This window comes from Hippoglossus hippoglossus, chromosome 18 (genome assembly GCF_009819705.1).
Source record: "Hippoglossus hippoglossus isolate fHipHip1 chromosome 18, fHipHip1.pri, whole genome shotgun sequence".
Taxonomy (NCBI): Eukaryota; Metazoa; Chordata; class Actinopteri; order Pleuronectiformes; family Pleuronectidae; genus Hippoglossus; species Hippoglossus hippoglossus.
The window spans coordinates 11,563,328-11,575,963 of NC_047168.1; the positions used below are offsets into that span (position 1 = coordinate 11,563,328).

Sequence of the window (12,636 nt, forward strand, 5' to 3'; positions counted from 1 at the left end):
GAGGGTGACCAAACATCTTTAAGCTCATGTGGCACCTCTTATCAAGTAATTATCGTATTGAGCTCAATGAGTGACTGACTGCCACAACAATTTCACAGATAAAATCACACAAGCGGCATCAGGGGACTTTGGTGCCTGCAAATCGCAGGTTGCGATAAATGCTAAGGAAGAAAGGTGCAGACGGTGGAGGCACGGTTGCTTAAGCCGATGCACACAAACTGAAAGCACCTGAAGTGTGGGGGTCACTCCAGCTCTGCAAGTTTAAATTGGGTCAGTTGTGGCTTTTCATTGGGGTTTAGGCAGCTACAGTTTGTAGGTTGAAACAAATTAGGCTCCAGGCAAAGTAGCACATTTCCATATTGGTTTCCTGATCTGCCTCGAGCCTGCAGGACAATCAAGTCTTACGTTTTGGCTACAAACACCAACCAGGTGACTTCCATTTGCATGGTGATATCGTTTCTCCCTCGCCAGTGCAACGGGGGGGGGGGGTGTTTGCCCTATGCAAATCAGGTGTTTTGCGGCCGAGGTTGTAGCTACGAGGCGGCGCAGGAGGAACAGCTGGCCAGAGCACGGGAGGTGAACACTGAGGGCTAAGTTAAGGGCAATGTCCAGTTATGCTTGCTGCATCAACCCCCGAGGCAAAATAACCAGGTACAAGTTCACAGACTGGTGGGGGTGCTTTGCCTGCCCTGAGGGCCTGTGCTTCCCTGGGCACAGAACACAAGCTGCTGAGGCTCGCCGCTGATTAAAAGTGATCCACCTGGGCACGCGCGGCGCTTTGAAGTGCGATGATAAAACAAAAGCCTGATGGCTCGTGATAATACGACGGCTAAGTGATTCCGTGCCTCGCTACATCATGGTCGGACGGCGTTTATTTTTCTGGCACTGGATGGAACAGAAGCTCCTGCCAAAAGTAATAATGTTAAGTGTTCTGTTAAGTGCATACACTACTCATCAGCCTTCAGATGCAAACAGTGGACACAGGTATGTTAAAAGCAGATAAACCAAGATTAATATATCTTAAAAAAAAAGGTAAAAAATATGAATAACACAAGTTGCAATGAATTAAGCAAGAGACAGAGGTGATGTCAGGTCAGCAGACCCCCGTGTTCAAGCCCTTTTCAGCCGAATTTGATTTGGAGATGAATCATTAAGATAAAATGCCTGAGGTGTTGTGTGTGCTAAGTAGTTGTGATGTTTTAAATAGTGGGTGATGGTGACAAAAACAACAACAACAGTGTAATAGTGCGATACTGTTTTTAAAGTCTGACTGCTGCCAGGACGCTGTAGCACTTCTTACACTGTGGGTGGAATAAAGTCTCCTTTAGGGGATGAGAGGAGTTGTCTAATAGCTGCTTTACACTGTGATGACCAACGGGGAAAGAAACATGACAATACAGTTGGTCATGGCTCTACATCACTGGATCGTCAGCATCTGTCAGCATCTTCTAAATTCATCTCAATCACTGTTCAAATGTCTGAGGGGCTTAAAAGAAAAATCCTCCCTTCACCAATAAACAACCTCTGTTCCCTGGTTACCTGCCCGAGCAGGTTGCCTGAGCAGTTATTGGAAGATTAGATGGGTGAGGAGAGAAGAAGACAGAACCTGATACCTCAGAGATTAGAGTCAGCCCTATTCTCTCTCTCCCTCCCTCCCTCCCTCTCTCCCCCTCCCCGTCTTTCTTTTTCCACCCGACCCCAAGTCCCTTGTGAAACAGTAGGGGCCATTCTCTGTACCGCTAACAGGGCCGTCTTTCTTGTGCCTGTCTCTATCTCTTCCCACAGAAGGATAAAAGGAGAGGGATTGTGAGTGAGGGTGTGGACATGTATGTTGTATGTGTGTGTGTGTGTGTGTGTGAGAAAAGAACACACACAATGACAAATATCCCTTATCAGCACGTGTCGTAAATCTTAACATGGTTCAACCTCATTTGTGGCTAAATAAAAAAAAGGAAATCTAAAAATACACTGAATGATGCAACTAAATCTCAAAGAAGGAAAATGCTGTTACCTACTTTCAAAACAACAGAAATACAAAAAACATATTGATGCTATTCCTTCACATCGTCATTTTCTATCACTGATTTAATTCCCTTAACTGAGGCACACAAGTGTCCTTGAGTGTTTTATTTTGCCTTTAGCTGTAGTGGCACTTACCTGACGACATGAATATTTTAGATGCTGCATGACCGCTTCACTACTTAATCCACTACAGAGGTTGCTGTTTAATGCCATAATTGAAGCACGTGAACACACACCTTCTCTTCAATCAGCTCTCTTGTGCCGCCATTAAATCACGCTCTGTTCAGCCCAACTGAATCAACAGCGAGTATTTACCGAGCCCGTGGGATATAAAAGGCAATTTAAATATCAGCTAGTTATTGTATATTAAAGACCTAACAGGCCACAACACGCAGCAACCACGGACGACAGTTCCCAGTCAGCCACTAAACACTTTCTTTACTATTTCATTAGAATTTAAGTATTCAAACAAAGTGCCCCCAAATCACAAGAAAATACTCTTTATGGTCAGTGTAGACTGGGTTTTGTCTGAGACGCTGGATTCTAACAAATGCACAGTCCATAAAAGTTACTGCAGCTTTAATGTGGAGAGTAAATAAATAATTATATAAGTGGAGCATAGTGACACACAATACATGCTGCTGCCGCAGCAGCAAATAGAGTGCCCTTTTAATTATGCACGAGACATCGGAAAGCAACAGCACTCCTCACACCCTGGGAAGCAGCTCAGTGAATACACCATATTAGAAGCTGTTAGGGAAGAGAGAGGAAGAAGGGTAGTGAAATGATTTGAGAGGAGACATAGGCAAGAGGGAGGCGAGAGGGATATATAGAGAGAGGAGATTAAAAAAGAAACCACTGCAGGAAAAAAACCAAAAGGCAGACAGCAGCATTGTGAGGGGCAAGATGTGGTGGAGACTGAAAAACACTGAGAGAAAAAGGAAGACAGAGGGACAGCAGACGGCGAGGAACTCAAGGATGTACTACACAGGGCCAGAGGAGAGTTTGAAGGTGGGGGGGGGGGGGGCGACAGCAGGGACAGAATATAAAAAACACAAAGATATCGAGAGGAAAATAAAAAACCGAAAGTGAAAAGAAAGAAACAGTCCAGGATTATAAAGGAAGTAGCTGCTGACACCAAGTAAAAGAAGGAATCAATAATTCATTAGAGCGCCATAGAAATCACATAAAACAACAGTGTTCTGCTTCCGGGGAAACGCAAATCAGATGACTTCATGTTTATGCATGAACTTTTTTTAGTCGTTGTTGCACCTGAAAGTGCAAAAAACTAAAAAAAAACAGCAGCCGAATTTTTATAAAGACTGATCTGATGAAAGCGCACATTTCCTGGAATTTGAATGCCACATTGTGCCACCTACACAGAACAGGACTAGCAGATGAGAGAGAAAGAGGGGGGGGGGGAGGCAGGTGGAGGCAGGTGGAGGAGAGCAGAACACATTTATACGAAGAAAAAAGATAAGGGAGTAAAAAAAACCGAGGCTTAATATGGGAGGTGATATAAAAATGTCAGATTTCACTGCTAGGTCAATGAATTGATGCAGACCCTGAAGTGCAGAAGAATGTTAATATGACTTCCTGGCCAGATGTTCCCACTCAGGCAAAGACTGTAAAACTGACTCACCAACCTTACAAAGCCATGTTTGTGCTGCGTTCAACCTACGTCTACCTTTCTCTCCTTTCTGCTTTTGTTATTTCTCTCTCTCTCTCTCTCTCTCTCTCTCTCCCCCCCCCCCCCTTACTTGAGAAGAAAAGGTAGCCTTGTCACAGACAGGGAGCAGGGCAGGGCCTGACATGGCTAAGGCGGGGGAGTGTGGCCAGACCCCTGCCACACTCCCCCACTGGGAAAGAATAGCTGTAAAACCAAACCCTTATGTGAGCTGTCGAGAACAGTCGGACACATATTTGCCAAGGCAGCCTCAACACACGCCGCGATGAAAGTGAAAAAAGTTGGACGTGTTTTGGTCGAGTGGTAACAAAACCCCTTCCGTGGCTAATCTAAACCTCACTCTTCCCTTTTCAATATTACATGTGAATGGCACTCCAAACCACAACAGATCAATACCGCTAACTTGACACACATTAGCACCATAAAGGCGACAAGACTACTGAGACTAGCCCTGTCAGAAAGCATTATGGTAGAGAGAACACTAAGAGGAAGAAACAGAAGACATTTAAGAGTAGTGGAGGGGGGGGAGAAAAAGACATTTCTTTCTTACCTGTTTGTTGTACTTGTTGATGGTTTGACTGCTGTATTCAGAGCAGTGGTCAGATCCAAGGGAAATGTTATCTCCGGTGCCAACAAAGGTGTTGGCAGGGGGCAGGTCCTGAACTGCCTGGTGCTTTTTTCCAGCTGTCGGCGACTGCGGGTGAAGCTGGACAGTGGGGAGCGGCGAACTGGACTTGTAGTGCCGGGCCAGATCTGGGCTCCCGGGCCCTCCGTTGACTGAACGGTAGCGGCCCATGCCTGGACTGTCTGACAGCTTCTCGTTGACGCCGTCGTAGCGCTGCCCGTTGGGTTTGGAGGCCTCAACGGTGACAATGCTGCTGTAGAGCGGCTGTTTAGATTTCTGTTTCTTCTTATCCTTCTTGGGCTTCTTGGATTTGTCGTGCTGCTGTGGCGTAAAAAAGTCCTCGTGATCCTTCTTGCCGGCCTCGTAGCCATTCTTATTCTTGGGACGGCAATAACGGGCCATGACAACAACGAGAATGATGAGGATGACTGTCATGATGCCTGAAACGACTCCGATTACAATGCTCAAACGCTGTTTGCTTAGATCATAGTTGGGGTCGCCAGCGATGTTTGTGTTGAGAGACGTGCTCAGGCTCTTTGCCACCTGGGCCTCCACGACTGTAGAATTGGAAAGAGTCTCATTAACGTACACGTGAACCAGTGTGGTGGTGGTCTGTGAAGGCTGCCCCCTGTCGCTCACCTGCACCACCAGTCTGTGGAGGCCATAATGCTTCAGCTCCAGCTTCCCCACCAGTGAAATAACCCCAAAACTGCCATTAATCTCAAACAGCTTAAAGGGGTTTCCCCCTATAATGCCGTAGTTCAGGTCTGCATTGATGCCGGTGTCAGTGTCGGTGGCTATGACTGTTCTGACAACTGTTCCGATGTTACTGGAGGGGGGGAGAAGGGTGTAGGAGCTGTTTATTGGGAAAGTGACCATCGGTGCATTGTCATTTTCATCCATGACAAAGAGTGAAACTGTGGCGGTGGCGGATCTGGGGGGATCACCGCCATCCACAGCTTTGACTCGGAAGGTGTACGTAGTCTTCTGCTCTCTGTCAAAAGACAGGGTGGAGAAAATAGTCCCAGTGTCATTTTCAATAGAAAAGATCTCTTCTTCCTCCTCAATGAAAAGACTCATCTCTGCATTTTGGCCTTTATCTGCATCAATGACTGTAACCATGCCAACGGGGCTGTTTGGCTCAAGGTTCTCTTTGACATAGAAGGTGAACACATCCTGCATGAACTTTGGCTCGTTGTCATTTTTATCGGCCACAAGGACAACCACTGTTGCAGAGCCCTGAAGGGTGTTTACGCCCTTATCTTTGGCTATCACTTTGAATTCGTAGCGCTCCGTTTGCTCTCTGTCCAGAATGGTGTTTACTCGGATGTCTCCGCTGTCTGCGTCGATGGAGAAAATCCCATTTACTGATGAGTCAAGGGAATAGGCAATTTCAGCATTCTTCCCACTATCTGCGTCAATGGCTGCCACTGTTGTCACCCTCTCCCCAGGGGCATTGTTTTCTAGGAATGACACCTCAACCACATTCTGGCTAAAGATAGGGGGGTTGTCATTAGTGTCCCCGACTTTGACGATAACAGAGTTATTACTTGCCAGACTGGGGCTTCCAGAGTCCACAGCCACTATAACCACATTGTATTCCTGTGTGGCCTCGTAGTCCAGTGGTGCAGACGTGTGGAGGAAATACTTCTTTTTATTCTGCTCCCCCTCCATTTCACTGGCTGGTTTGAGCTGAAAGGGCACATCCCCTACCACGGTGCAGGTCACTATACCGTTTTCCCCCTGGTCACGGTCCGACACCTGTACTAAGGCAATGGGTGTGTCCACCACCACGTCCTCAGCCACATTGGCCACACCGTCTTTTAAGAAAATGCGTCCAATTTTCCGTATCTCTATGGCAGGGACGTTGTCGTTTTCGTCCCTAATGTTCAACACCACAGTAGCCTTGTCCATTTTGGGCGGCTGGCCTCGGTCACGGGCCATTACCGTGAACCTCAGTTGGCTCACTTCTTCACGGTCAATGCGGTGCAGCACACTCAGCCACCCCGTGCTCTCATCCAACCTCAGCAGCCTCCTCACCGACTCCGTGGCTGCCCCGAACACATACTCTATTTGACCGTTAACCCCCACGTCTGCATCCGCCGCCTTGAGCTGGAGGATGGGGGCCCCCGGGGAGCTGTTCTCCGGCAGGTCCGCCTCGTACACGCTCTTCTCGAACCGAGGGTTGTTGTCGTTCACATCAGTTATCATCACCCTGAGGATGGCCTGAGAGGAGCGAGGGGGGTCTCCTCCGTCCCTGACGCGCAGCGTGAGCTCGTAGGAGTCTCTCTGCTCCCGATCGAGGGCCCCTTTAATGATGAGCTGAGGCTGCTTCTCTCCATCGGTGGTGTCAGCAACTTGCAGTTCAAATACGCTGCTCCTGCTCGCTCCTTCGTCAAACCTCCTCTTCCCCCCCGAGTACGAATCCCCGTTGGAGCCCAGGCGCCTCGAGTTCTCGCCATTGTCCTGGATGAGCTCGTATCTCTCTATTCCGTTTCTGCCAAAATCCCTGTCTGTGGCGGTGGGCAGCAGATACAGGGTTCCAATGGGTCTGTTCTCCTCCACAGACAGTGTGAGGACAGGGGATGGGAAAGACGGGGTGTTGTCGTTGATGTCTAATATGATGACTTTCCCCTCAAACAGGTCGACCCAGCTCTGGGCTGGTCCGATGACTGACACCTCGAAATCTATAAAACACTCGTTCTCATCGAATATCATTTGGCACTGCTGCAGCTTCTCGCGGTCTATCCGCCGCTCGTTGGTGCTGAGCTCACCTGTGATGTTGTCTATTTTGAAGAAATCGGAGCCCGACTCCAGCGTGAATGTCACCTCTCCGGACCCGGCGACGATGCCCAGGTCGGCGGCGACGTTTCCCACCCTGACATCGGCGGGTCCCTCCTCGGCCAGGCGGTACCGGAGCACTTGCTTGGCGGCGGGCTGATTCACAAGCTGCAGGATGAGCAGGCAATAGTACAAATAGTCCACTGCACCAGTAGTCCTCATGGTTCCGCTTGAAGAAAAATGTCCCTTAAAAAAAGAAATGTAATCACTGATGGAAAGTCCGGAATATCGTTTTTCATTCAGAGCGAAGCCCTCGGTTTGCGCAAAGACTTCATCCTCTGGACGACTTCCGACATCGCTCCTGCTGCAGTGAAAAGCAGCAAGTGCACGGGCTTCCCTCTCTCCTCTGCCTCTTCCACCTCCGGCACTGGCTTGCTCTTTTCTTGTGTTAGTAAAAGAAAAACCGCAATGGTGTTGAAAAAGAAAAAATACCACACACTCACGCACACACACTCACACACACACGCACACCAGGGAGGCTCCGTGCGCCCTGGACGGTGCCACGAACGGGCCTATGTGGATTTATGCGCGTAAAAGCCCAAATGTCACATCACCAGAAAGTGTCATCGGTCCACGTCGCGCCGTTTTACGCACAGCTTGTGGTTGTAATCTCCTTTTTCCTGTGCGGGTGAGGCTGCAAATATTCCTCCGTGCCGACGATATGTCCACATATGTCAGAGGATCATTTAAATGCCCGCGCGTGCAGTTTCCAAACTCATCAACTCTCCGATTCTCCGAGGACGTGGATGTGAAATCACCTGTCCGGCTTCCTTTACCGCTGCTCTCTCTCTCTCTGTCTCTCTCTCACCTCCGAGTCACTTGCAACCAACAGGGCTTGTATAGTTCTCTCTCCTGTTTTTTCTTTTTGCGAGCCAACTCCACAATGCACGAAAAAAAAAAGATTCAGGGGTGCGTTGTTTTTTCGAAAAACAAAAATACACAAAAAAACTTGAGAAAAATGTAAATCCGTTGTAGTTCTTTTTTTAAACGTTGCTTGAATTCCTCAGTGCGTCCAGTGTATTCTGCCTGTTCCGTCACCTGCAGACGCGCCGCATGTGTTGGCAGCCCCTATCTGCAGCACTGTGAGAGGGATCCACAAATGATATTGCAGTCTCTCTCTCTCCCTCTTCCTCCCTCTCTCCCTCTCTCTCGCTCCCTCTCTCTCTCTCTCTCTCTCTCTCTCTCTCTCTCTCTCTCTCTCTCTCTCTCACCACCCCCTCCGGTTCCTTCTCACCCAGCAGCAGCAGCGCACTTAAACAGGGTCCGACTTTAGTGTTGATCGCCGGGTCCTGAGGCCGGCAGACATTATTTTGACCAGAAATAAGAGTGGGGGTGTAAAGCTGCCTTATAATATGGGTCGTGTCCACCGGTAAAAAAAAAAAGGGGACGTGGCTCGGGAATTTGCACAGCGCAGTTCGGCTGCTTCACATTTATGCCTCCTGGATGTGGCGAATTGCACAATAAAAAAAACAATTTCATGTATTTTCCCTTTATAAAAAGCCAACGTGGTATTATTACATTTTGCAGCCTGCGCTATGTGGAGCGATGCTGCTGCTGCAAGAGATTCCGTGTGTGGCACATTCACAGTGCAACTTTTACGCGTACGATATGAGAGCTCTTCCAAATGTCTGTCCGGCAGCGCACAGCACGCAGCCTTTCTGCAGGACAGGGGAGTCGGGACGGGCACGGCTGTGTGCGCAGTGCTGTGGTTTCCCCGTGGTTAACACTGACATGTATGCGTGTGGTCGCCGGTGGCTGCGCTCTGTGGCGCAGCAGCAGCAGCAGCAGCGGGCTCGACGTCTCTCAGCCCGTGCGTCTTGCCGTGTCCACTCAACATCCAGGAATCTGTTTAGACTCTGGATCCATTTTTTATTATAAAGATGAATAAAAGGCAGAAATCCCCCCCCCCCCCTTTACGCACCCCCTCCATCCTTTATCCGAGCATTGGGTTTCCTTACGCGGCCACTGCGCAAACCCAGCACCCTGTGTGCGGTGTGTGTCCTAACACAGCTGCCCTCCAAATGCGTGTGTGTGCGTGTGTGATGGGTACAGTATTGAGCAAACATCCCTGTGATGCACGGCGGGCATTCTGCACACATTCTTCTAAGGAGTGCACACAGCAAAGAGGAGGCAACTGAGCACTTTTGCGGTGCTTGCGTGGATTCATCACGATCCTGCAACACGTATTTTGCACATGTTAACTGTCAAATTAAAATAGTGCTTTAAATGTGACTGCAGGAGCGTATTTCCTTCTCTGTAATCTGGGTCTGGGGATGCGGTTGTAACACTGGGACAGTGCGGCGCGTAATGTGTGTGTCTATGAAATTATACAGTAAACGAGTGTAATGAGTGAGTGAAGGAGTGGGAGAGGAGGAGGAGGAGGAGGAGGAGGAGAGGGAGCCAGTCTCAGCAGCTGCATCTCTCTCAGACGACTGTCTGAATTCCTGCAGAGGCCGTATCCTTGCTTACTAGCGCCCTCTATCGTCACATTAAAATCAGAACCCTCCCAAAAGGTTGGAGTGCAGCAGAGATGAAGTGAATCCAGTGATGCTGGGTTATCAAGGTTATTTTCCAGCTATAGTTAGAGTCTCTTATATTTAACTTTAATGTAAAGTAGTTACATACATAATGATAGTTGAATATAGGAGGGGTATGTGTGTATTTACGTGTTACTTTAAATATGTATGATTGTAAAGAGACAGGTTTAATCATCACAAATCAAATTAGAATATTTTTTAGCATCATAGCAGCATGATACACATGATTATGTTTTTTCCACTTAATGTTGTAGGCTTATTGAATTAATATATTTTATGTTAATGATAAGGGAAAAGGGTTAAAATATACATTTAAACTCATTGGGTTACAAATTGTAACCCAATGAGTGTGGGTCCCGTTACCTAGCAACCATCAGTGGTTTAGGCCCAGTGTTATGTATATTTTAAATTACTTTTGGGTTATTTATCCAGACTAGTTTAGCCTTAAAACTGTCACAGATGTATTTACAGTATAGTACCAACATATGACATTAAAAACTGCAAAGCATACATCAGAAACAAATACTGGCATGTAGTTTTAAAAGAGCTTCAGCAAATACAGATTTGTATCTAGATAGTTAACCCATGATTCCCGTTATACATGTGTATAACTAACAAAACCCCCCAAAAGACAGAGAAACACTTTCCTGAGTGACTGGATCAAACCAGAGTCCACCAGCATCACCAGTAATGACCCCATGTGTCCCAGGGCCTCTGCGATAACAAGACGCAGAGTGGAACTGAGCGTGAAGGCGATTCTGAGGTGGTGTGTTTACTATCAGAAGCATAAAGATCAAGGCTCAAAAATCATCACTGAAAATCATTATGGTAGTTGTGTGCAGCATCGATCTCGCTCTGAAGTGGGTGAGTGGTTTAAAATGAGCCGCGGCTCTCGGTGCCTTTCACGAAGACCTCATCAGTGAAAACGAGGTGTTTTGAAAACGAGATGTTCCCAAAAAAAAAAAGAAAAAAGTGATTCATACTCCCACACAATGACTGATAGCAGAAAATTAAAAGAATTTCTGATAAGAGATGATACATCGCTCCCCCCCGCCCCCCGTCCCTCTGTCTGTGCCCAAAAAGTAATTTTCTGACTGAATCTTTTCCTTGTTAATAAATATCATGCAAATATTAGGTAATGGGCGGAAAGCAAAATGGCTCTGACTTCCGAATACACTTAAAACTATTTCTTCACATCATTTTGCTCATGCATAGACAATCGAGAAGGTGTTGATGAAATGTGGGGAGAGAAAATGAAAAAGGTGAGATGATTGCACAGTCTGCTGAATTAATGGTTTCCATTCTATAAACACAATAAGAGCAGGGAAGTCTGCCTGTCCCATTTATGTTAGTTACTGCTTATTATTGTGCTGTGACACTGAGTTGCAATTATGTCGGCTGTCAACAATGAAATGGCACGTCTGCTGTCCAGCGTTGGGGAGGACAGAGGTATTGAAATGACTGATTGCACTGTCGAGGCAAGAAACTCCCTCATTGTTACGACAGGTTGGCGCCATTGATTTGATTTGACACATTCCACCAGTATCCAAGTCTTCGTCTTCCTCATCGTCAATCACACAATTATATAACGTAACAAATCGATAACAACGTATGATAATAAATCGATCAGTTACCTTACATTCAGGTGTCACTGTAGCTGGTGAGCAGAGGTGTTGCAATCGCCAAACTAACACCAGGCTTCATGTGCAGCGTGCAGTGTTGCCAGATGGGGAAAGTTGCGTCTCCAGCAACATTTAATAGTCCAAATATGTGGAGATGTTATCATTTAATAAGATTTATTTGTAATCATGCCAAGTTTCTGCACAACCTGCTAGTATCCAGCTTAATATCACAACTGTGGAGTGCAAAAATTGCCAATAAGCTGCCACAGTGTGAACATATATAGGCCTGGTTTGGCTACAGCTCAACCAAGAACCGTGTGGGACCCATCATGGAACAGCCAAGAAAATGACCCAGCCAAATTTTAGCCTAAATGTTCACACACTGGTCTGCTGCAGGTTTTTTTTATTTGACGTGTGCTTTGACCTTTTTTTGTGTGGTCCACGTCCCATCCACTAACATGGAGGAGGCAAAGTTTATTGCCTTTACTGCAGCCAGCCACCAGGTGGCGATCAACACACTTTTGGGAGCTGTCACTTCGGATATTTACAATGTTTTGCTGCTGATCGAGTTTTTAAAGCAGAGTTTAAAACCACAACCTTTCAATTAGCTTTTTAATCCTTAAACGGCATAATCATGAGACATTTAACAATATAACTATGGGTCTGGATATATATCAACACTTCTATCTTCTATCTACATGTCTATAAATGACTCATATAGTTCAGCTCCACCACAGCAGCAGATGACGTGGGCTGACGTCACATCCCTACGTCACTCTAACGAGCCCACCTGGCGCTGACAGCTCGCGCTGTGTTTTTTCTGCTACACGCTTCAAATGAGGTCATTTGTTTAAAGTTAGTTAGAAGTTTGCACATATTCAATCCGGGTCTCTTTATATCCGCCATGTTTGAACAGCTGGAAGGAGACAGAGTCCTCCGCGTCTCCAGGAGTTTGTTCCGGAGCGCGCACCTGTTCCAGCTCCAGACGCACCGCGCACGCACGCACGCATGGTTTCTACCCGGCAGTGGAGAGACTGGTTTATGTAAAGAAAAAGCTGGAGGGGTCCGAACACGTGTCCTTCCAGGTACAAGACACATCTGCAGCCAGGTGAGTTTGGATTTATTTAAATATCAGGCTCGCTCTGTGTGGGTGCGTGCGCGAGGAAGGAGACGTGTGTGTGTGCACGTGCGTGTGTGGTTGTGTGTGTGTCGCTTGAATGTAAAGAGTGAAACTAAAGCAGCATAATGAATTTGTTGGGAGTTGTAGTTTGTTGCATGGTACCCCCCCCCCCCATCGTATTT

General features: G+C 47.1%; 1 protein-coding gene and 1 long non-coding RNA gene across 6 annotated transcripts in view; one reads left to right on the forward strand and one right to left on the reverse strand.

Moving 5' to 3' along the window:
- The window catches only part of pcdh7b (protocadherin 7b), a 102,442-nt gene extending 94,158 nt beyond the window's left edge, over positions 1 to 8,284 (reverse strand). For 3 of the 5 annotated variants that reach the window (XM_034615322.1, XM_034615321.1, XM_034615323.1), the window contains exon 1: positions 4,260 to 8,283. In XM_034615322.1, coding sequence (XP_034471213.1) covers positions 4,260 to 7,337 — 3,078 coding nt within the window. In that variant the 5' untranslated portion in view covers positions 7,338 to 8,283. Of the gene's footprint in view, positions 1 to 4,259 lie in introns of all 5 variants that reach the window. The other 2 variants (XM_034615326.1, XM_034615325.1) reach the window with 1 other exon arrangement.
- A 3,860-nt stretch (positions 8,285 to 12,144) lies between these two features.
- LOC117779280 overlaps positions 12,145 to 12,636 on the forward strand; it is a 55,755-nt gene continuing 55,263 nt past the window's right edge. Inside the window, exon 1 of the long non-coding RNA XR_004616974.1 lies at positions 12,145 to 12,442. This is a non-coding gene — a long non-coding RNA (uncharacterized LOC117779280). The remainder of the gene's footprint in view (positions 12,443 to 12,636) is intronic.